The following is a 24,346-nucleotide window of genomic DNA, read 5'->3' as shown; positions in this document are numbered from 1 at the left end:
ACTGCGTGTCCACAGCTATATCTGGCTCCCCGCATTTCCTACAACACTGCCTGATCTGTCCGATGGGCAGAAACTGCTGGGTATTATAATCAATGCAGATTGAAGGATTAGTAGGTTATTGCTCATTAATCTGCCAAGTCCTGGCAGCTGTGAGATATCTGCAATTCGATTTGATTGTGGATAGGTGAAATATGCAGAATGTGTTTGTTAAGGTACTATTTATCTACTGTTTCCTGCTTTAATGTTTCCTGCCTCCACTCCATCACATTACACACCCATTTATTGTTTGCTAAAACTATTTGTCATTTTATCCCTTTGTCTGTCTACTTTGGACACAGAATCCGTATTATTCAGAGATTTTCTTTATCCAGGAGTCTTTGGGCATTGACTTTATAGCAGCTCATGTTGATTCTTTATATTTTAAAATTAATACAAGAAAAATTGCAAAAATTGCATGAACAAACCTTAATTTTTCAGCTCATTGGGGAAAAGAAACTTACAGGAATTAGGAAGATTAATATGACCCTTGGCATTCTATGTGGAATAACTAGATACAAGAAATCTGAGTCATGTGATCAGGAGGTTCACCAGGCCAATTCCAGGGAGGAGGAGATTGAGAGATATCATTGGCAAGCCAGCCTGGGATGGCAAGGCCTCGTCTCTGCACACTTCCAACAACTGGGGAGTGCAAGTGCAAGGGTTACGGATGACATGCTCCAGGCAGAGGTACGGAATCGTGAGGACAAAAGGCAGTTATCGAAGGCAGTGGATTGGGGTCACAGGGTACCTAGACAAAATGGGATCTTCCCAAGTGCAGGATCAATTGGGCAGAGCTTTGGAGATGGGAGCCCTTCCACATTTCGTTCCTCCTGCGACCCTTGTATGACTCTCTCCCTACTCTTATCACATCTGCACACAAGGGGGCTGAGAGAGGACCCTAACTGCAAGCTTTGTGGTCAGCAGGGTTCACTGGCACACATACTGTCAGGATGCAAAACAGCTTTAACACAGGGACGATGTAGGTGGCGCCACAACAAGGTCCTGCTGTCCCTGGTTGATACACTGGAATGGGAGAGGTGTAAAAGGAGACTGGCTGGCAGAGGGGCAAACAGGGCAGTTATTTTCATCAAGGAGAGGGCCATGCCAGTCATGTCAAAGCCTAAATTCAATCTGCTGCAAACTGCCAATTGCTGGGAGATTTGGGTCAATGTGGGGAGGAAGATGCAGTTCCCGGAGATGGTGCAAGCCACACTTTGTCCAGACATTTTACTGTGGTCCAGTGAATACAAGAAAACCATCCTGGTGAAGCCCACAGTGCCACGGGAGGAAGGATGTGAGGGGTCCCACAGGAGGAAAGCCCTGAAGTACCAGACTTTAGTCCAGGAATGCAGGGACAAAAGATGGCAGACATGACTATTCCCCATGGAGATTGGCTCCAGAGGGTTACCGCAAGGCCAACATGGAGGTTGCTGTCTGCGCTGGGCCTTGAAAAAAGCAAAAACCAACCAGCCCTCAGGATGGGGGAGGAAGCAGAAAGAGCCTCTTGCTGGAAATAGAGCAGGTGAGAGGAGTTGAGCTGGAAGTCAGGAGCAGATGGGCAGTGACTTGGCCACCAGTGCTGACCCGCCAACTGGAGAGCGCAGTGGTTAAGGGTAGAAACACTCTGTGAAGGTTGGGCACCACCAAACGACATCTGTTCCTGTCTAAAGACTACGGTTACTTCATCAGGTAACGAAAGAGAGCACCCCGGTGTGTGAGGCAAATGAGTAACACACACAAAGTGCTGGAGGAACTCAGCAGGTCATGCATCATTTTTGGAAATGAATAAACAGTCGATGTTTCAAACCAAGACAATTAATCAGGACTGGAAAGGAATGGGAAAGAAGCCATAATAGGAAGGTGGGGGGATGGGCGTGGGGGGGGGGAGAGGGGTTAGGAGCATAAACTAGAAGGTGATAGGTGAAGCCAGGTGAGGGGGAAGACAGATGAATAGGGGAGGGGCTGAAGTGAAAGACCAAGATGTGATGGGTGGAAAAGGTGAAAGGCTGAAGAAAGAGGTAGGAAAGGAGAGTGGACCATGTGAGAAAGGGGAGGAGGGGATCCAGATAGAGGTGATAAATAGGTCAAGAAAACAATTCCTGATTAACACACTAATACAAAACAAACTCACGGGAGGTGTAGTCCATGTAAAGGACCAATGGGGGAAAGTTACAATGTAATGCCCCAAATAAATCAATATCAAGGCACAGAAATTTGCTCTAATAGTGAATTGGTGTGAACGTGATCGACTAAATGGCCTCCTTCTGTACTAGAATCCTACCATGAGTTTTCACAAGACCTCCTTTGCACTCAATTCTTGGGGACATATCCTGTGTGATGCCTTATGAGTTTTATGCATGGACAATCAGAAATGAGAGGTGAACTGGTTGGATCTGTGCTACTTGGAAGAATGAAGAATAACCACATCCTTTGTAAAGGGGGCATGGCAATGTAGATGTTGGGATGTTTTCAGAAGTGGAAGAGTTTTGAATGAGAGGATAAGGCAAGAGGCCAGTCACTTAAAATCAAAATATGTAGAAAATTCTTCCCACAGAGGGTGGTAAATCTCTTAAATTTTCTGCCCCTGAGAATTCTGGAGACCAGCTCGTTAGAAGTATTTAAAGTGGTGGTAGATATATTTTTAAAGGATCGGGGGGCTTTGGGGATCTGGTACAAAGAACGAGTTAAGAGTGGGGTAGATCAGTTAAGATCATTTGAATAATAGGGCAAGCTTGAGATGAAGACCCAGAGACATCAACTGTCCATTTCCTTCCAGAAATGCTGCCTGACCTACTGAGTTCCTCCTGCATCTTCTTGGCTTCACCGGATTCCAGCATCTGTATTTGCTTATGCATTGAGAGATTCTGTGGTCTATTTTTCTATTTTCTTGGCTTTCTCATGTTGGACATTACTAGTCCTCATCCCATATTTGGGGCATGGTTAGGAATGCATTCCGAGCCTTTAATCCTGTGGTGAAAGAAAGATTCATGTTTTGAGTTTTGTGTGGTGGTGGTTGTGTGGAGCAAAGAGCTTTGGAGAATTAAAATGCAACCAATTTTCATTTGAGAGGATTGAGAGAAGGGATATGTTCTAGGATGTGAAGACACTGGAAGATATACCAGGGTTGATTGATAAGCTCGTGGCCTAAGGTAGAAGGAGTCAATTTTAGAAAACCTAGCACATTTATTTTTCAACATAGTCCCGTCCTACATTTACATGCCCAGTTCAGCGGTCACAAAGCATACAGATCCTGGACCTCCAGAAAGTGTCCACAGATAGGTGATTGATAAGTTTGTGGCCTACGGTAGAAGGAGATAAGTTATTAACTTCAAACTTTCTGCATTTTCCCTCGAAGAGTTGACCTGCATGTGCATGTAACGAGAGCTGTATAACTTATCAATCACTCCTGCTGTGGACACTTCCTGGAGGTCCAAGATCCGTATGCTCCACGACCGCTGGACTAAGTATGTAAATGTAGGAGGGGACTATGTTGAAAAATAAATGTGCTAGGTTTTCTAAAATTGACTCCTTCTACCTTAGGCCACGAGCTTATCAATCACCCCTCGTAGATATGTCTATGAAATCGGAGCTTGTGATTTGACTGCTTTCAGCAGAGTATAGGAAATAAGCATAAAGTAAGCCATAAAATGGTGGAAGCACTTAGGTCAGGTAGGATCTGTGGAAGGAGAAATGGATTGGAAGTGTCAGGTCAAAGAGCTTACATCTAAACCAATGACTTGCGTCATTGACCTGAGAAGTTAACTCTTTTGTTTCTCTCTACAAAAGGAATCTGATCTTTTGAGTACCCCAGCATTACCTGTTTTTATTTCAGGTTTCCAGCATCTGCAGCTTTGACTTTCAAACAAATTAATCAGCTTGTAGAGGGTTCAGAGATTGAAAAGAATTTCTTCCCCCTGTCCCCGTGGTATCAGAATATACACCGTCAAGGAAGCAGCCAATTGAAGGAGTTGGTTAAGTATTGGTTGGCAAGCTATGAAGAAAAGTGTATGCACCAGAGATAAATTACTCCACAGAAAATTGTGATTCATGGAAATATCAACTATTAGCATATCCAGTTAGGACTGAATAATGTAGATTGCTTCATATGACTGATGTTGATTTCTTGCTCAATTATCTTCAGGGTCACAGAGCAATTTCATAGAGCTTCATCTTTGTCAGTGTTGCTTTTCTGGTTGTGTAGACATCCCAGGAGAGGAAATTAACATTGAGAATGTCCATAAGTAAGCAGATTGTGCATGGTCTGTTAAAAGGAGCTGCATCTTTAAGCTAACTGGAAAATTTTGTCCCTTAGACCTTGAACTGTAACTTTGCAAATAGACCTGCAAAGCAGTGGCCAAGTTGCAAACAGCAATGTTGGAATAACCCACCATCACAAACTGACATGGTCCTTCAATTTCTGATAACTTACTTTCTCTGCCTTTATCTGAACTGACCAGTAGTCTGGGTTACTGACTCAGTACTTTTATTCTCCTTAGTATAACCCAACCTGCTTCTTTGTCACTCTCTCTCTGTGCCATTAATAATTCATCTCCATTGGCACTTTGGCCAAAATCTACAACAGATACACCCTTTGTTCTATCCATTCCTCCCCGCCTTCCATCCAGCTTGAAACCAACATTTTCATTCTTTGTCCCAGTTTTGACAAAGAGTCCTTGAGCTTCGCTCTATGCAGATGTTGCCTGATGTCTCAGTTCGTTTGTTATGTGTTGTGTCTTATGGCATGGGCGACCATGGTCTTTCCATGATCATGATTGTTCTTGGCAATTTTTCCACAGATGTGTTTTGCCATTGCCTTCTTCTGGGCAGTGTCTTTACAAGGCAGGTGACCCCAGCCAATATCAACACTTCAGAGATTGCCTAGTGTTATTGGCAGCATAACCAGGACTTGTGATATGTACCAGCTGCTCATATGACCATCCACCACCTACGTCCATGGCTTTACATGATCCTGATGAGGGGCTAAGCAGGTGCTACACCTTGCCTAAGAGTGACCTACAGGCTAGTGGAGGGAAAGAGCACCTTATACCTCCTTTGGTAGAGACGTACCTCCACACCGCCACCCAGGATTTTCTAAGTACATCTTGCATTTGGTGTTTTTGTTTCAGATCTCCATTATCTACAGTTTTTGCTTATTTTCATGCAATATTCAGTGCTGGTGGTGTTAATTGAGGGATACATCTTGACTAGAATATTGGGACCATTTCTTAAACTTGTCTCAAAGTTCAAAGTAAATTTATTATCAAAGTGTGAATATGTCACCATATACTAACTAGAGATTCATTTTCTGGCAGGGATCTACAAGGGAAAAAAGAAATGTAATAGAATTTTATGAAAAAAAAACAAAGACTGACAAACACCAATATGCAATGGAAGACAAGCTGTGCGGAGAAGATACTGAGAACATGCATTGTAAAGAGTCTTTGGGTCTGTAGATTGTAGCATCAGTTCAGAGTAGCAGTGAAAGAAGTTAACCGTGCCAGTTCAAAAACTGGGTGGTTGTAGAACTGTTCCTGAACCTGGTGGCTGGCACCTTAGACTCCTGTACCTCCTGCCCAATGGTAGAAGCAAGAGGAGAGCGTGGCCTGCACTTTGGCATTTGATGATGGATGCTGCTTTCTTGTGACAGTGCTCTACGTAAATGTACTCCTGGTGGGGTGGGCTTCACCTGTGATGGGATGGACTGTACCCACCCCCTTTCTGAAGCCCTTTATGCTCTTGAACATTGCCAGGTAGTACACTCACCACTGTGCATCTATAGAAGACTGCATCTTTGGAATATGTCTCAGGATCCTCTCCCTCTTGATGAGAGTACTTTGGCATGATAAAAGCAATGTTTATCTATCTGTCTGACCTGCAAGTCGTCTCTGTGGGAAGCATTTGAAATATATATCATCTAAACGAGAAACACATTTAAAAGAATGCAGATGCTGGAATCTGGAATAAGCAGCATTTTACTGGTGGACCTCTGCGGGTTGGGTAGCATCACAGTGGGTTGAGAAGTACATCCAACTGAGTTTCTCCATAGACTGCTGCACAAAACAATTTACATTCTTGTCAAAAAATAGAAGAGGACTTGGGTCTGTGGAGAATGTTTGAGGTTACATATTCCATCTCTAGTTCGGCATCCATTCTTGCAAAATAATATCTACATTATTAGACCAAAATAACATCTGAGTGTGATTTCTACCTCTGTCGTTGCCCACTGTTGTCAGCTGAAAGCCCAGTGATGTTAATCAACACAGATCTAATGGGACCAGCACCCAGGCTGAAGCTTGCCCTTAGCTGTTTCTGTCGGTGTGAACTTGTCTCCTGAACAATTTAGCAAATAAAATCTGATCTGAACTCTTCTCAGGATAGCAGTGTGTTCTGGGGGAGAAAGTCTGAAGTTTAACTTTGCCTGGCTTACACGAATGGTCTTGGAAAAATTTCCACAAGTGCTTTCTAAAAATATTTCCAAAGCAGCTTTGAGCACAAATTCAAGTTGCACTTGAGATCTGAGACTAAATGGAGGCAGAGCACTATACAGATGGTCTTTCATAATGATTTAAAACCACAAAAAAAGTTGTTTCCTAACATTTGTCTTCCAGTCCTTTAGATGTAGGGGAAACAGTTTGCTGCACAGATTTACTGAATGAAAATCGAGTCTTTAGCTTACTAACAGGAGAACTTACATTTGATGTTGTTTGTAGTTCTTCGCTGTGCCATCAATCAGAGAATGGAGCTGACAAGGTCCTGCGCTCCTGCACAACAAACAGGTCAGACACGTAAAGGTGCATGGGATCTGAGAGAATTTGGATCCAAAATGAGCTCAGCAGGAGGAAGCAGAGACTGACAGGTATTCGTATGACAGCAGTACAAGGCTCTGCAAGGATCGGAACTCAGACTCTTGATCTCTGCAGTTTATATTGATGAGGCAAAGTCTAATGTAGGGGGCATGATGAAGAAGTTTGCAAAACTTAAAACAAGATTGGATGCATAGCTGACGGGAAGGAGGAATCCTTTTGATTGGTTATTTGGGCACAGAAAAGTGACAAATTAAATTTAATCTAAAAAAAAAGTTCAAAGTAAATTATTATCAGAGAGTACATCTATACCACCGTGAGATTCATTTTCTTGTGGGCATTCACAGTATAACAGAGAAATGCAACAGAATCAGTGGAGAAAACTATACACAAAGATTGGTAAACAATCATTGTGCAAAAGAAAATGACAAATACAAAAAAAAATTAGTAAATAAATAATGAGAACATGTTGTTGAGTCCTTGAAAGTGAGTCCATAGGTTGTGGAATCTGTTCAGTGTTGGGGTGAGAGATGTTATCTCTGCTGGTTAAGGAACTTGATGATTGAAGGGTAATAATTCTTCTTCTACCTAGCAGCGTGGGACCTAAGCCTCCTTTACCTCTTCCCCGATGGCAGTAGCAAGAAGAGAGCATTATGGTGTGGTTCTTGATAATGAATGCTGCTTTCTTGTGATAACACTCTTTATTTGCTCAGCGGTGGGGAAGGCTTTTCCTGGGATGAACCGGGCTGTATCCACTACTGAATACAGGCTTTTCTGTTCTTGGGTTTTGGACACTGGACATTCGTAACAGTCCGTGATGCAACCCATCAGGATACTCTCTACTATGCATCTGTAGAAGTTTGTCAGGATGTTAGGTGATATGTTGAATCGGTACAAACTTCTAAGATAGAAGAGGTGCCTTCTATATAATGACACTGAAAAGAAAATGCCAAGGAATTTTAAGTTACTGACCCTCTGCACTGCTGATCCCCTAATGAAGAATGGCTTATACGCCTCTGGTTTCTTCCTCCTGAAAAAAGATTAAACCCTAAATTGAATACAAATCCTGATGAGGGGTCGTGGCCTGAAACGTCAACTCTTTAATCCTTTCTGTAGGTGCTGCCTGACATAGGTACTGAGTTCCTCCAGCATTTTGCATGTAATACTCTGGATTTTCAGCTTCCACAGAATCTGTTGCGTTAATGATGAAGTGATGTATTATGGAAGATGCAGCAGGGAAAGAAGGGAACGTACAATAAATAGAAGGATATTGAGGAATGTAAAGGAGAGATCCTTAGGCACATGTCCACAGATAAAATGGTAAAATACAGCATGAACCCTGGCATTTCCGTAACAATGTGAAAATATATGCAGGTACGACATTTCCATTCCTGCTAATTAGTAACTGCTCTGAATCATAAGCAAAATAATGAGAATTGTTGGCAACTGGATTATTAAATGGCACTTAGACACCAATAACCTAACCACAAATGCTAAGTTTGGATCTTGCTAAGGGCCATTCCACATGACCTCAGTACAGGCTTGGTCCAGACATGGAACAAAGAGCTGAATTCTCGAGTTAAGATAGGAGTGATTGTTCTCGACATCAAGGCAGTTCTCACTGAGTGTAGCGTCAAGGGTCGTTGGTAAAACTGAGCATTATCATCAGCAAGTGGACAATGTTCCAATGGCTGGAGTCTTACTGCACATTAAGGTCAATGGTTGTAGTTGTCAAAGGTCAGGGTAATACTGCAGGAGTTTCTGGGTATTCTTCTTTGTCCAACTATTTTCAACTTCATCATTGACCTTTCTTCGATCATAATGTTATAAGTGGTGATGTCCACTAATAATTGCACAGTGACTACTTAGCAAATGAAGTCTCCAACTCCATATGCAGCAACACCTTGTAGGCACGGATTGATAATTGGAAAGTGATTTTCATGCCACAGCATTGCCAGGCAAAGGCCATCTCCAATATGAGCTGCTGCCACAAAGTGCCTGAGACCGAAGTTCGGTCCTAATCTCAGGTGCCATCTGTATGGTGTTTGCAAGTTCACCCTGTGACTGGGTGGATTTCCTCTGGGTACTCCTGTGTTCTCCCACATCCCAAAATTCGTTTGTTATGTGTGTGTCATATAACGTGGCTGATCATGGTCTTTTCATGACAATGCTTATTCTTGGCAAATTTTTCTACAAAAGTAGATGGCCATTGTCTTCTTCTGGGCAGTGTCTTTACAAGACAGATGACTCCAGCCGTTATCAATACTCTATAGAGCTTGTCTGCCTGGCATCAGAGGTTGCATGACCAGGACTTGTGATATGCACCAGCTGCTCATACAACCATCCACCACCTGCTCCCATGACTTCATATGACCCTGATCAGGGGCTAAGCAGGCACTACACCTTGCCCAAGAGTGACCTGCAGGCTAGTGGAGGGAAGGAGCACTTTACACTTCTTCTAGTAGAGACGTATAGTATCTCCACCCTGCCACACAAACATCCCAAAGACGTAGTTTAATTGACCGCTGTAAACTACCCATAACTTGTAGGTCAGTGGGAGAGCCTTGGTCAGGGGAGGTTGTTGAGAACATGGGAGGGATAAATAAATACATTTCATGTGGGGTTAGTTTAAATAGACTTTATAGCTATAGTTCAAAGTAAATTTATTATCTAAGCACGTATATGTCACCATATACAACCCTGAGATTTATTTTCTTGTGGACATACTCAATAACTCCATAACAGAATCAATGAAAGACAACTTGGCTATTCACCAGTGTGCAAAAGACAATAAATTATTTAGTTAAAATAAATAAATAAACAATAAATATCGAGAAGAAGAGTCATTGAAAGTGAGTCCAAAGATTGTGGGAACATTGCAATGTGGAGTGAGTGAAGTTATCCCCTTTGGTTCAAGAGCTTGATGGTTGAGGGACAATAACTATCCCTGACCCTGATGGCCTGAGTCCTGAGGCTCCTGAACCTTCTGCCTGATGGCAGCACGTCCTGGATGGTGGGAGTCTGATGATAAATGCTGCTTTCCTGTGACAGTATCTTAAGTAGATTGCTCAGTGGTGGGGAGGGCTTTACCCGTGATGGACTGGGCTTTATCCACTACTTTTGTCAGATTTTCTTTCAAGGGCATTGGTGTTTCCACAACAGACTGTGATGCAGCCAGTCTATATACTCTCTACTGGCCCCACCGCACAAATAGAACTGCCAACTCCTCTATTACTTCCAATTTTTGTTTTATTTGTTCATGGAATGTAAATATTCTTGCCAAAACCTGCAACCATTCTTTATCCCTAATCACTCCTGATCTGAGGCAGCAACTAAAAGTTAACTGTATTGGTAGGTCTTGTTATGTACCCCGTAACTGAGTGTCTGACCAGCAGAGAAAGAAGAATCCATTGGAGTCGGGTGGTACCAAACTAAAGGTGTTTATTAGTAAACTACACAATACAATATCAAAAATGCAAATATACATATAAAACAAGTTAGCAGTAATAAACCTAAAAATGTAGGAATAATACTAAGCAATAATAAACAAGCTCTATTGATGTCTAGGGGTAAATGAATTGTCATAGGAAAGTATAGAGTTCAGTTCATAAATGCTGAAGTAGTTATGGTTGTTGTATTGAAATCATTGGAGAGAGAGAGAGCGAGCAAGATGCAACAGCAACAGTTGCAGCAGGCAAACCTTTTTGTGGTTTTCTTAATCCGTCGTATCGTTGTGGTCATTCAGTTATGACCCCTCTGGTCTTCAGCTAGACCGTTCTTCTGTGGTGGACTTGTCACTCTGGCACGTGGACACACACACAAGTCCCCACTGGCCCTGCTGTAACACTGTGAGCTTTACTGACTGATCTCCTGGTTCGGTCTCCGAAGCCCCCACCTTTCTGTGGGTTCCCAACACTCAGTCAGTGTCCACTGGTGTGTCTGAAGGGTGTCTCTCCAGACCTGTCTTTTATCCCCACTCACGGGGTCTCAGCTATCCATCAACTCTGAATGACTGTGTCCATCAAATCAGGCCATTCCTGCTATCTTCTGAGGAATGTTAACGAGCAAAGTACAGTCCTTGTAGTAGAAGGTAAATAATTCAGGAAGAGTCATAATACAGTAAATCAACAGTCTCTCTCCCCCTCTTATCTGTAGCAAATGTTCTTGCCTGGGCTTTATCTCTCTCTCTCTCAATAGTAGCATAACAACAGCAATAGTTTGTAGTTCTCAGGAGGGGGGTTGGGAATGGTTAACTCTGCACCCCATTGACCATCAGGTCTGTTCATCACTCATAACAATCTTGAGTAAGGAAGGCAGATATCCCTTCCTTAACAATATTGATCATGGCAGTTCAGTAGGTTAACAGTTACATTGAGGTTAACTTTTTAAAATACCAGATTGAATTTACATGGATTTTAATTCTGAACTGTCTTGCTGGGACTTAAACTCACGTCTCTCGATCATCAGTCAGGAATTCCGCAGCCTAGGACATTTTTGAATGCAGCACTGATCTGAGAGCAGATTGATACATCTGAGAGCGGATTGATACATCTGAGAGCGGATTGATACATCTGAGAGCGCTTGGGGCTGGAGCTGGAGAGAGGCAGACAGCTCTGATACTGGGATTGGAGATAATGCAGGTATGAAGGAAGAACCCCATGAAGAGGTTTGAAAACCAGGGTGAAAGTCCTATTTTAAGGGCATTACCTAATTGGAGTCCACTGTAGGTCAGCTAGCAAAGGGATAATGAGAAATGAAGATGGATAAGAGTGGCTTTAGTGACTCATTCTGCCCCTGATATTTGTCCTCTTTTGTTCATGTTGCTTGGGCCTTCCCTATGTGCCCAAAAAGCAACAAACTGTCTGAAATGTCACCATCTTCTCATGATGTTACTGGAAAAAGCAGATGCAGTGAAGCTATTTAGCAGACGATGGAGTGGAAGTTGTCACTGGTTTCAGTAGGGAGTATCATTCAAACATTTATCAGAATCAGGTTTAATTTCACTGGCATATTGTGGTGAACTAGATATACCTGTCTGACTGCTCCTGTGGCTCCTCCCACAGACCCTGCTGACTGCAGGGACCTCTCCACCTACGAGGGGGCGCTTGCCGCCCTCAAAAGACAGTACCTGCGGCCGGTAAACGCTGTTTATGCCCGGCACCGCTTGGCAACACGAAAACAGCGGCCTACGGAGCCGATATCTCACTTCCTAAGTCTCAGTGTGAGTTATTGATGGTGCATCACATATGTTGTGGAATTTGATATTGTGCAGCAGCAGTACATTGCAATACATAATAATACTGTAAATTACAGGAAGAAGCATATAAATATATAAAGTTAAATAAGTAGTGCAAAAAGAGAAGTAGTGAGGTAGTGTTCCCGGATTCAGTGTCCATTCAGAAACGGGATGGCAGAGGGGAAGAAGCTCAGTCATTGAGTGTGTCCCTTCAGGCTCCTGTGCCTCCTCTCTGAGAAGAGGGCATGTCCTGGGTGATGGGATGCCACCTTTTTGAGGCATTGCTCCTTGAAAACGGCCTGGATGCTGGGCAGGCTAGTGCCCATGATGGAGCTGACTGAATTTACTTTTTCCCTTTTTTCCAGCTTATTTTGATCCTGTGCCATGCCCACCCTATACCAGACAGTGATGCAGGCAGTTAGAATGCTCTCCACTGTGCATTTGTAAATAATTTGTGAGTGTCTTTGGTGCCATACCAAACTTCTAATGAAATATGCCTTCTTTGAAAATGTATCATCAACATGTTCGGCCCGGGATGTTGACAACCAGGAACTTGAAATTGCTCACCCTTCCCACTTCTGGTCTCTGAATGAGAACTCCCTCAGCTTACCTTTTCTGAAGTCCACAATCAGTTCATTGGCCTTACTGAAGTTGAGTGCAGAGTTGCTGTTGCGACATCACTTAACCAGCTGATCTAACTCACTCCTCTATCTTTCTCATCACCATTTGAAATTCTACCAACACTAGTTGACGTTGTGTTATTGCCAACAACAGTACAACATCACATTCATGTCACCGAGATCTCTTTCGTGATTGATGGAAGATTGAACAATATTGACTGCAGTAAAAACGATCAGTGTGCAAAGTTCCGAACAGAACCATGACATTTTAGTCATCGTTTGCATAGTGACCCAGCAGAGGAATCCAGAAATGGATGTTGACATTTAAACAGGAGCATTTAAGTGAAAACCACATGTTTGCAAACAGGAAGTACTTGGGACTGAATTGCACACTAATCAGATTATGTTGGAGAATGTCCAGGTCTTACTGAAATGGGCCAGGTCTTACACCACAGGCCTACTGTCTACAATTGCCAGCTGTGGTTGCCCTGAATATGTATTCACCCGAACCAAAGCACCCAGGACTCTGAAGTGGCAGCTGTGCGCTGGGGAAGCACCGCTCCCAAAATTGCTCTCGGTGAGTTTAATGCCTGGCACAAACTATTTTTGGCCCTTGTCAGCTGTCAGGGCTTGAAGAATTCTTAAATGTCACTGAACGAGAGACATATAAAATAGGATCAGGTGTATTAAATTAGTTTTTAAAAGTTAATGTAAGAAAAATAGCTGAAATGTTGATAATATGTTAGTAAAAATGTTGGTAGCGTTCCTACACTGAAATCAAAAGGCATGTGAATTCTAAACCAGATCATTCACAGTCTCAGACTTCAAAGGAGGAAACCAGCCCGTAGTAGAGGATTGGAGCCTCCACTTGTTTTGCCTTGGCCCATTGCATTTGAATCATCACGTGTCGTTTCCCACAGGAACTCCATCAAATCCATTATTATGTTATAAATGCCCGGGATGCTCTAAGACTCTGATGGAGATTGATTCTTTTCTTCCCACCGATTCCGATCTTCGTGTGACATCTTAATAATGTTCTGGCCCAGAGGTTCCAGGGTTGTTGATTTGTTGTGAGTTGTCTGTTCTTGGGCAGGGCTGCGGTTAAGATTCTGTGATTCTGCTTTCTGATTTATTCTGCACTTTCTTTCCCCTTTTTTTTAAGCCCCACTTGATTCCACTTGGCTTGTGACATGCCCCGTCATGGGGGGTGCTAATACATTATGTATGCTCCGGGTATCAAGGAGCGATGTGGGGTGGTTTCAGTGGTAGTTCACTGAGTACACTGCTGGGTGGGGGAGTGCAGTGGATTCTCTATTAGTTCCCTTAGCGTAGTCTTGGCATGGGAGTAGGAGATTTCACGATTTTGCTGCAGTTGAACCCTACTGTCAGAGTTAAACCCTGCTAATCTAACAGAATACAGGTTCCACTGTCAAGGTAACAGTGGCTGTGAATGAGTATGAAGATCACCAGCACAGTTACATTTCTTAAACATGAAATATTAATGCTTAGTTAGTGTTAATTAAACCTTGAGGCCTCTTCGACAGCCACACTGTCATAATCACAGACTTGCTTTAGTTTTTGAGTATGTTGGTTATCTGTTCCTTGAATGATAAAACATAAAACGAGAAGATTTGAGGGAAGGTAAAATAAAGCTTAAAGTGGATGGAATCTGGTTCCAGTCGCTTTATAATCTGTTATTAATGGCATGGAATTCCAAGTGATGAACATTGCTTTGAGGATTACATTCCACCATTCTCTCTATTTTCTACATCTACTTGATTAAAGAAAGCAGGATCATAACACTCAAGAAGTGAAATTTTGCATTGGAGGAATGAAAAAAAAATTGACCGCAAATTTATGAACGTGTTTTCCCCGATTCCAGAGTTGGTGAAGGCTCACCAGTTTGTTTTTCTCTCTCTACATGATGTCTAACCTGAGAAGCTCCACAACATTCAAGATTTATGGTCTTTTAATGTCTTAATGTGTTGTCTTTAATATGGTTGATATTACCAAACAGCTTTATAGGCTATAACTGTCATAATTTTATCCACAGTGAATAATTTGAACCTTTATAAAGGTCAACACTAATTTAAACAAAATAGGCCTATTTCTTGTGATATTATTTGCCTGAAGTAATTATGACTTGCAGCTTAATTTAACTGCCTCTGTTAATTAATGAACAAAGTTCTCAATATCATTCATTTCCAATACATCATGCTTGATTAATCTGCTCAGTGCAGCAATGTTCAACATGGTTTCCTTTGTTCTTTCAAAAGTCCTGCTGTTAATTCAAAAGACATCTAAACAACATGTTTGTTCAGGCTTTACATTTCCCTTCCCCGGTCGAGTAAAATCATGTGCTGCCTCCTTCAATTTTCTCGAAAGGCAAGTGGTTCTGGGAATGCAAATATCTAGTTGTCTGCCAAGATTACATTACATGTCCAAGTGCATTTGTTACTAATTGGGTCAAAGTCTTCACTGTAGGCTAGATTTCTTTTGGTTTTCAACATGCCTCTTGTTCGAGTAATGAAGGTCTTTCATCTCTGGAATTATTTTGGTAATTCTCTTCTGCCCTCTTTCCTTAAAGCCTTGACATCCTTCCTGAAATATTGTGCCCAGAACTGTACGGCACCCCAATCAGTGTTTTATAGAGGATTTACCATGCCTTTCTGGCTCAATTTAATATCAAGGAATGTATACAGTAACCAACCTGAAATCCTTACTCTTTGCAGACATCCACAAAACAGAGAAAAACCCTCCAAAGAATAATTGACAGATAACACTGGAAACTCAAAGCCCCCCCCCCATTCCCCTCCCCATGCACAAGCAACAGCAAAAGAGCAAAAGTGTCAACCCTCTCCCCACTTGATCCAGCAGAAGTATCAGCCCCCACCACCCACCAGGCGAACAATAGCAAAGCACCCCAGAGACCTTCATCTAGACCTTCAAATGATAGAGTCCATCAAAAAATACTGTCCATCCCAACACTTCAACATCTCAGACACATCCCTTTCACTAGTGAGGGAGAGAGAGAGAGAGAGACATCATTCCTGCTTCAGCAAAAGGGGAGACCAACAGGTCGCTGTTCCGATGTTCCAATCTGCCATGTTGCTTATCCGAGCCCCCCAACTCTAAGACCAACTGCCATCGAGAGAGAGAGAGGGAGAGAAAGATCGCTGGAGTGCAGGGGCCTCCGACAGCTGCCCACTCCGCCTGCTGTCTCGATGTTTCAATCTCTCGCGGCGCTTCAGTCGATGTAATCGGCGAGGAATTGGGTCATCTACAGGGCCGCACCCCAAAGGCGCACGTCGTCCGGGCCACGCCTGAAGATCTCAGAACGCCAGGCTGCTCAGCGACTTCTGAGAGTGAGAACCCACTGCCCATGAAGAATATCGTTTGAGTGCATCTGTAGATCATGGACTCTGAGAGGAACCCAGCCATCTTGAAAAGGAAAAAAAAACTACATAAGAAAAGGAGATATAAACTGTTTAGTGGATGAACTAGAAGAAGTTGCCCAGGTTTGCAAAAACTTCTGGCACTGTCTTAAGCTCCTCCTACTCTTCAACTGAGGCAGTGACTTACAGGCTCACAGCACTCAATATGGACTGAAACAAGTAGCATTTGCTGGGAGAATAAACAGGATGTCATAATTTTAAAAGGGGTATAAGTAGAAAGAAATCTTGTGAGAAGATTTCTCTGCTTCTATTTATGTTGGATTATGCATGATTCTTCAAACTGTCAACATGCCCTGCAACTTTTCGAAAACTCTTCTCACAAGATTTCTTTCTACCTGTGTCCTTTTTAGAATTGTGGCATCTTGTTTAGTCTTCCCAGCAAGTGCTTCTTGTTTCACTCCAGACCGGGCGCTATGAGCCTGCAAGTCTCTGCCTCAGTTGAAAAAGATTTATATTTTTTATTGTGCTGTTAACAGTGTTGTATCATTTCAAATGATCTGGGACAACACGGTAACAAGGCTTTGCAGAGGCAGTGACCGAGGTGCTGCTCTCTGCAAGGAGTTAGCACGTTCTCCCCGTCACTTTGTGAGTTTCCTTCCACATTCCAGAGACATATGGGGTAAGGGTAGGGTTAGTAAATCACGGGCATGCTAGGTTGGCACCAGAAGCATGGCAACGCTTGCGGGCTGCCCCCGGCACCTCCTCCCAACTGTGCTGGTCATCGATGCCGACAAGGCATTTCACCGTATGTTTCAATATTTCAGTGTATGTATGACAAATAAAGCTGATCAATGTACTTCACGGCAGAGAGAGGTTGCTGTTGTAATGACAGCTGTAGTCTGTGAGCTCACAGAATGAATAGGGTAATAATGACTAGATCTGCAAGTTGAGTCAGTGGTGCGGATGGCAAATGTGATCATAGTATTCATTTTGAGAGGACTAGAATACAAAAGCAAGGATAAGGATAATACTGATGTTTATACCAGTGGTCCCTGACCACCGGGCTGCGGACTGGTACTGGGCCGCGAGGAAATGATATGATTTGGCGATATGATATGATATGAGTCGGCTGCACCTTTCGTCATTCCCTGTCACGCCCACTGTTGAACTTGAACGCACACAAGGTCACCAGTCGGTCATTAACCTACAACTACTCGATGAGTAAAAAACAAACGCCGTTGAGAGTTTCTTTAGAAGAGGTGGTAGGGGACATAAAAGGCCTAACGATGATGATAACGCAGAGACAGCTGAGGCCGAGACTGCAAAAAAAAGAAAGCTTTCTTCAACAGAAAATACGACGAGTCGTACATAAATTATGGTTTTAATGCGACCGGTGACTCACACGCTCCAAGCCCCCTGTGTGTGTTATGTGGAGACAAACTGTCTAATGAGGCAATGAAGCCCTCAAAACTGCTTCGGCACCTTGAGTCCAAGCACCCTGCACTTAAAGACAAATCCGTTGTGTTTAATATCCAAACGTTACTTAAAATGTTATGATGTTATTGACTTATAAGTGACTTCTTATTGACTTATCACTATACTCATGCGAGGAATATATGCGCTGTGTTTTTAATATTAAATTCGTTAGATAAACCCTTTAGAAATGAAATTGAGTGTATTAGCCACTTATAAGTGACTTATAGTTGACTTATCACCCATATTCTGGTCGTGATTAACACCCCCACCCCCGGTCAGCCGGTCAGCAAGAATATTGTCATTATTAAACCGGTCCGCAGTGCAAATAAGATTGGTGACCCCTACTTTATAAAGCACGGGTGAGGCCTCACTTGGAGTATTGTGAGGAGTTTTGGGCCCCTTATCTAAGAAAGCATGTGCTCACAGTGGAGAGAGTTCAAAGGAGGTTCACGAAAATGATTCCAGGATTGAAAAGGTCATCGAATAAGGAGTGTTTGATTACTCTGGGCCTCTACTCACTGGAATTTAGAAGAATGATTGGGGGGGGCTGCATGGGGATCTCATTGAAGCTTATTAAATGTTGAAAGACTTCAAAAGTGTAGACGTAGAGAGGGTGTTTCTTCTGGGGGAAGAGTTTAGAATTGGAGGACACAGCCTCAGAAAAGAGGGACGCTCATTTAGAATGGAGATGAGAAGGAATTTGTTTTGCCAGGGAGTGGTGCATCTGGAATTTGTTGCCAGGTGGCTGTGAAGGGCAAATGATTGCATATTTTTAAAGCAGAGGTTGATAGAATTGTGATTAGACAGGGCATGCAGGGATACGGGGAAGAAGGCAGGAGGCTGGGACTGAGAGGGAAATGGATCATCCATGATGAAATGGCGGAGCAGACTCAATGGGCCAAGTGGCCGAGTTCTGTTCTTCTATCTCATGGTCTTATGGTCTGTTTCTTTGATATTGCCTGAGGAGTAAATACTGGCCAAGATACCACTTGCTGTGTCTTGAAGAAAGGATGTTTAGCAACCTCTTGAGAAGGCAGACAAAGCTTCAGTTTAGTCTCATTTGAAAAATGCCTCTTTGAAGAACTAAATGCTTGTGAATCCAAGTTCATAACTTTCCCAAAATAGTTTTGATTTGAAAGCAACTGCATTGAAATGAATATTGTCTGAATTGTGCATATAGCTGTTGAATTTTGCCAATTACTTGGTGTCAAGCAAAGATATTTGCTTTTGAGTTAATGACTGCACCAGTGGAAGGAGCAGCTTATTGTCCTTTACAGCTCATTTGCTGAAGTGCATGATGAGCCAAAGTTTGAGGCCAGTTGAGGACATATTAACAATTAACTAGTAAATCACAGTATAACAGATGTCTCACTATAAGGTTATGGGTAATTTGTGCAGAATTGAAAAACCGTCAATAATAATAATGAAGGAGTTCTAAATCTTTGGAGTAAATAATCAGTGTGACTTGTCCATGTAAAAGTTTTTATTTAAACCAAACTCTTTCAAGTGCCTCCTAGAAACATCCACACCATAAACAGAACAGGCTTAAAGGGCAAAAATGTGCTGAGAAGTTGAGATTTCCCAAATGTCTGTGCATTGATCCGTAGCAATGAAGGACGTAAATTGACTTTCATTTAAAGGTTACACTTCAGCTGCATGAGCCAGACTTTCCCAATTCATTGCTAATGATGGTTGTAGGGTCCTCTCCGTGCAGGCATTTCGAACTGATTAAAAGGACTTGCTTAAAAGTGCTACAACACTCATTGGTGGAGAGAACTTGGGCACTGCAAGTGGTAGGAAAAGAATTCAAAAGGAGAAAACTTAGCTGGGTTGGTTACCTCAAAGAATTAGTTTTAGGGTCTGATGGACGAACACTGACCTATGCAGGGGCTTTCTTTTTAATTTCAAAAATAAACTTTAATCACTTTATTGCCCACTTTATTAGGTACACCTATACACCTCTTTAATGCAAATATCTAATCAGCCAATCATGTGGCAGCAATCAAGGCATGCCAAAAAGGTCAAAAGGTTTAGTTGCTGTTTAGACCAAGTATCAGAATGGAAAGAAACGTTATCTGAGTAACTTTGACTGTGGAATAATTGTTGGTGCCTGATGGGGTGGTTTGAGTATCTCAGAAACTGCTGATCTCCTGGGATTTTCACACATAACAGTCTCTAGAGTTTACAGGGAATGGTGTGAAAAACAAAAAAATAACTTTCAGTGAGTGGCAGTTCTCTGGGTGAAAATGCCTTGTTAATGAGAGAGGTCAGAAGAGAATGGCCACACTGGTTTAAGCTGACAGAAGCCAAATAACTCTGCATTACAGAGCATCTCTGAATGCACGACATGTTTAACCTCTAACCGGATGGGCTACAGCGGCAGAAGACCATGTACAGTATGTAGATACACTGGCTACTTTATTAGGTACAGGAGGTAATAAAGTGACCTCTGAGTGTCTACAAAAACAGTATGTAGCTTTCTTTACATTCATAATGTTGTCCAGTGTATACATTCTTTGTATTATTGTGTCTGTACATTTATCGTGTTAGCACATTCTATATACAAGACCTGGTTGTGTGGGGAAGGTCTTGTCTGTGTTTTTGAAGAGGAAGCAAAGTTTATTGCTGAAGACCAAGAAATGAGTGTGGACTTTAGGAAGGTGCAGGCTGACTGCTCCTCACTGCACGTACACTAAGCTCATCCGTGGAGAGAATCAGAAATACCAAGTTACTGGGAGTTGACATAGCAAATGATCTTATCTGCTCCCTCAACATAACCACTTTGGCCAAGAAGACACAGCAGCGTCTCCACTTCCTGAGGAGACTGAGGCGAGTGAGGCTCTCCCCCTACCCACATTCTAACCAACTTTTACAGGAGCACCATTGAGAGCGTCCTGACTAGCCTTGTCACCGCCTAGCACGGGAATTGTAAGACATCTGACCGCAAGTCCCTACAAACAATTACGGGGACTGGTGAGATGGTCATCAGAGTGTCTCTAGCACCTATCAAAGATGTCAGGAGTGCAGCGTATGCAGGCCCATTGGCATTGTCAATGATTCCTCTCATTCATCCAACAATCTATATGGCCCCTAACATCAGGCAGGAGGAACTGCAGCATTAGCTCAGGAACTGTTAGGATGGGAAACAGTTTCTTCCCCCAGGCCATAACACTACTGAACTCCTTGTCACCACCCAGGTCTCATCACCCATGGAACGCCAGTAGTGTTATACTGTTGTACTTTTTATCTTGTGTTGCAAATGCACCTTATTATTTGTCAATTTACTAGTGGTAATATCATTTTATGTATTATGTGTATGAGTTATGTGTACTGTGTTGTGTACTTTTGGAGGAGTGCTTGGTGGTATATATGAGTATGGTTGCATAGCAATAAACTTGAAGCTGAACTAAGGGCAGGGCAGTGGACGCTGAATACGTGAACTTTAGTAAAGCATTTAGCAAGCTCTCTCATGGTGGGCAGATCTGGAATATTAAAGTACATTGATCCAAGGAGATTTGGTAGATTGGGTTCAAAATTATCGAGGCAATCGAAGGCAGAGAACCCTGGTGGAGGGCTGTTACTCTGACTGGAGGTCTGTGACCAGTGACGGTTCACTGGGTTGTGTGTTGGGACTTGTTTGTGATGTGTGTTAATGATTTGGACAAAAGTGTGGTAGGCTGATAAGTAAATTTGCTGATAAGTAAATTTGCAGACAACACAAAAATTGGCAGAGCTGTGTGCAGTGAGGAAGGTTATCAAAGGATGCTGGTTATCAAAGACAGGTTGGAAATGCAGGTGAATAAACAAAACTGAAGTTCAATCTGGACAAGTTGCACAAAGGAAAGGGGAGAGAATACAGTAAATTGTCTGATCCTTAAGTGCACAGAAGTACAAAAAGATGTTGAGGTGCTCTTGGTAAGGGGTTAAAGAAGGCATTTTGCATTCTTGTCTTCACTGGCCAGGGATTCGAGTATAAAAACTAGTAAGTCACGTGGCAGCTGTATAAAACCTTGGTCAGGCTGCATCGGGAGTATTGTATGCGTTCTGCTTCACACATGGCAGGAAGGATGTGGAAGCTCGGACCTGTGATCTCCAGTTGGCCATCCCACCCCTCTGCTACTCGCTATGTTCCTGGCTGAACTTTTATTGCAAGGCACTTTCCTGTACTACCTCTTTATTCCCCTAATACTTAAAAATATATCAATCTGCCTTGAATATACTCGGGTGGGTGGAAGTTTCCAATTGATTTACTAAAGAAAATTAAATCTTCTTATCTTACTCCATGATGGTAACTTATTACTTTGAGTTGGTGATGCCTGGTTGTAAACATCAAGGGAAGCATCAGCTCTCTGCATGCGCTGTCAAGTCAAATGACAATTTAAGTATTTCAGTGAGATCGCCTCTTTTCTTATAAACTCAAGAAATTATAGGCAATGAAAGTTACCTCTGCCATTTTAACTATGGTTCTGCTACTCAATCATTGAATGACTGTGTCTCCATTAGTCGTTCTATGTTTGAGTAACTGAACTCATGGTCTCTGCAGCACTTTTCACATTTTATTACTACCGACTTTGTATTCTCCTATTGGTATTTCCAACAGGGTCTACTGGATAGAAATACAAAAGGTGATCAGTCTTTCCTTTACGAATTCAGTCAGTACAACTTCCACGGTGGTAGGGTGAAAATATGTCTCTACCAAAGGAGGTGTAAGGCACTCCTTCTCTCTGCTAGCCTGCAGGACACCCTTGGGCAAGATGTATTACCTGCTTAGCCCACCCCCAGATCAGGGTCATGTGAAGCCATGGGAGCAGATGATGGATGGTCATATGAGTAGCTGGAGCATATCACAAGTCCTGGTTATGCGACCACTGACGCCAGGCAGACAATCTCTGAAGAGTATTGACGATGGCTGGGGTTACCCATCTAGTAAAGACACTGCCCAGAAGAAGGCAATGACAAACCTCTTCTGTAGAAAAATTTGCCAAGAACAATCATGGTCATAGAATGACCATGATCGCCCACATCGTAGACATGGCCTATACAGAACGAATGAACAACTGCAGTTGCTATACTATTCTATACTATATACTGTACTATACTACTGCTATGAAAATCATGGTAGAACTAGGAAAGTTTCTAATCTGGATCAATCAGCAATTTGCTGGTTAACTCCGTCACTCATAGAGTGCCTACGACTTTTGCTCAGTATTGTATGTTATGTCTTCACAGTTACTGGAATACTACTGAGCTGATACAAAGCTAAGTACTCATATCAACACACACAAAATGCTGGAAGAACTCAGCAGGCCAGGCAGCTTCTATGGTAAAGAGTACAGTTGATGTTTCGGGCCAAAAACTTTCATTAGGAAGGGTCTTGACCCAAAACATCAACTGAACTCTTTTCCATAGATGCTGGCTGGCCTGCTAATTTCCTCCAGCATTTTGTGTGTGTTGCTTGAATTTCCAGCATCTGCAGATTTTCTCTTGTTTGTGGATTTTAAGTACTCTTATTTCCTTTTCCCAACCAGCTTCCTATTTTAACCTATATAAAGTACTGTGCCTAAGGCTTTTGCAGAGTTTTGCATTTGTGTCTGTCTAAATGCTTCTTAGATGTATCTGACTCCAACGCCACTGCTAGCAACAAGTTTCAGATTCAGAACAACGAATAGTACAGCACTGGACAGGCCATTATTATGTTGTCAGATTTGAATGGCCTCCTAGAATGTGCTTGGTTCAAGTCAAGCTTATTCAAGTTCAACTTTCTTGCAGTCACATTAAAACACATAAAGGACATTCGTGTACATAAATTTTACCAGACATTGATGGAAAAGACCATGCAAAACAAGACACTGGTGCAAAAACATCATTAAGAACAAGTCCATGGCGGTGCACAAGGTGGTCTGTAGTGTTCCATTGCTGAGGGGGATTAGAATTGTGCAGGTAGGTTCTTGATCCTGATAGTTATAAGAATGTGGCTGTTCCTGAACTTGCTGATACAGGACCTCCTGTCTGATGGTAGCAGTGAAAGAGGACATGACCTGAGTGCTTAATGATTGATGCTGGCTTCTTGTGGCTCTGCCTCATGTAGATGCTTTTAGTGGTAAGGAGGACTCTGTTCATGATGGACCAGGCTGTGTCTGCTACTCTCCACAACCTTTCTCAGTCTATCAGTGGGACGGATGTCTTCACCCAATGTCCCCAGAGGAGTCAGTAGTGACCTGCCAAACTTGCACATGATTTGTTACAAATTAATCTGCTTTTTATCCTTTGCAAAGAGAAGGAGGTGTGATGGGGTGGAGGATAAACTTCCCAGGTTTCTTCAAACCAAAGGAAAAGATGATAACTTTGTTCTAACCTTTTACTTTCCTTTTGTCTAAGAATAGCATCAGATTGCAAATATATAACAGAACTCTTCCCTCTCTTTTATTTCAGTATGAATTCAAGGCCAAGAACATTAAGAAGAAGAAGGTGAATATAATGGTGTCAGTGGATGGGGTCAAAGTTCTCCTCAGGAAGAAGAAGAAGGTGAGTTGATCTTGGCCAGCATTTGAAATTGTGATTAACCACAAAGCCCACAGGCCTTCTCGATGACCATTCAATCGTCATCCACTAATGAAGGTCGACGATTTACAATTCCCTTGATTCATTGTTGGCAACCAGAAGCAATTTGTGTGGAATGTATTCATTTACAACTGGTGTAGATTACTGTAGGACTTTGAGCCCAGTGCTTTTATAAACCTCTGATTTGGTCACTGATGGAGCATGTAAAGGTCTGTG

At 42.5% G+C, this 24,346-nt stretch overlaps 1 protein-coding gene across 7 annotated transcripts in view; it reads left to right on the top strand.

Annotated features, from left to right (window-relative positions):
• Positions 1-24,346, top strand: part of nos1apa (nitric oxide synthase 1 (neuronal) adaptor protein a) — a 461,766-nt gene that overhangs the window by 194,666 nt on the left and 242,754 nt on the right. For all 7 annotated transcript variants that reach the window (XM_073063531.1, XM_073063530.1, XM_073063529.1 and 4 more), the window contains one exon: positions 24,002-24,094. In XM_073063531.1, the coding sequence (XP_072919632.1) occupies positions 24,002-24,094 (93 nt within the window). The remainder of the gene's footprint in view (positions 1-24,001; positions 24,095-24,346) is intronic.

This window comes from Hemitrygon akajei, chromosome 12, assembly GCF_048418815.1.
Source record: "Hemitrygon akajei chromosome 12, sHemAka1.3, whole genome shotgun sequence".
Taxonomy (NCBI): Eukaryota; Metazoa; Chordata; class Chondrichthyes; order Myliobatiformes; family Dasyatidae; genus Hemitrygon; species Hemitrygon akajei.
Note: the sequence above shows the minus strand (reverse complement) of the source record. Positions and strands in the feature narration are given on the sequence as shown.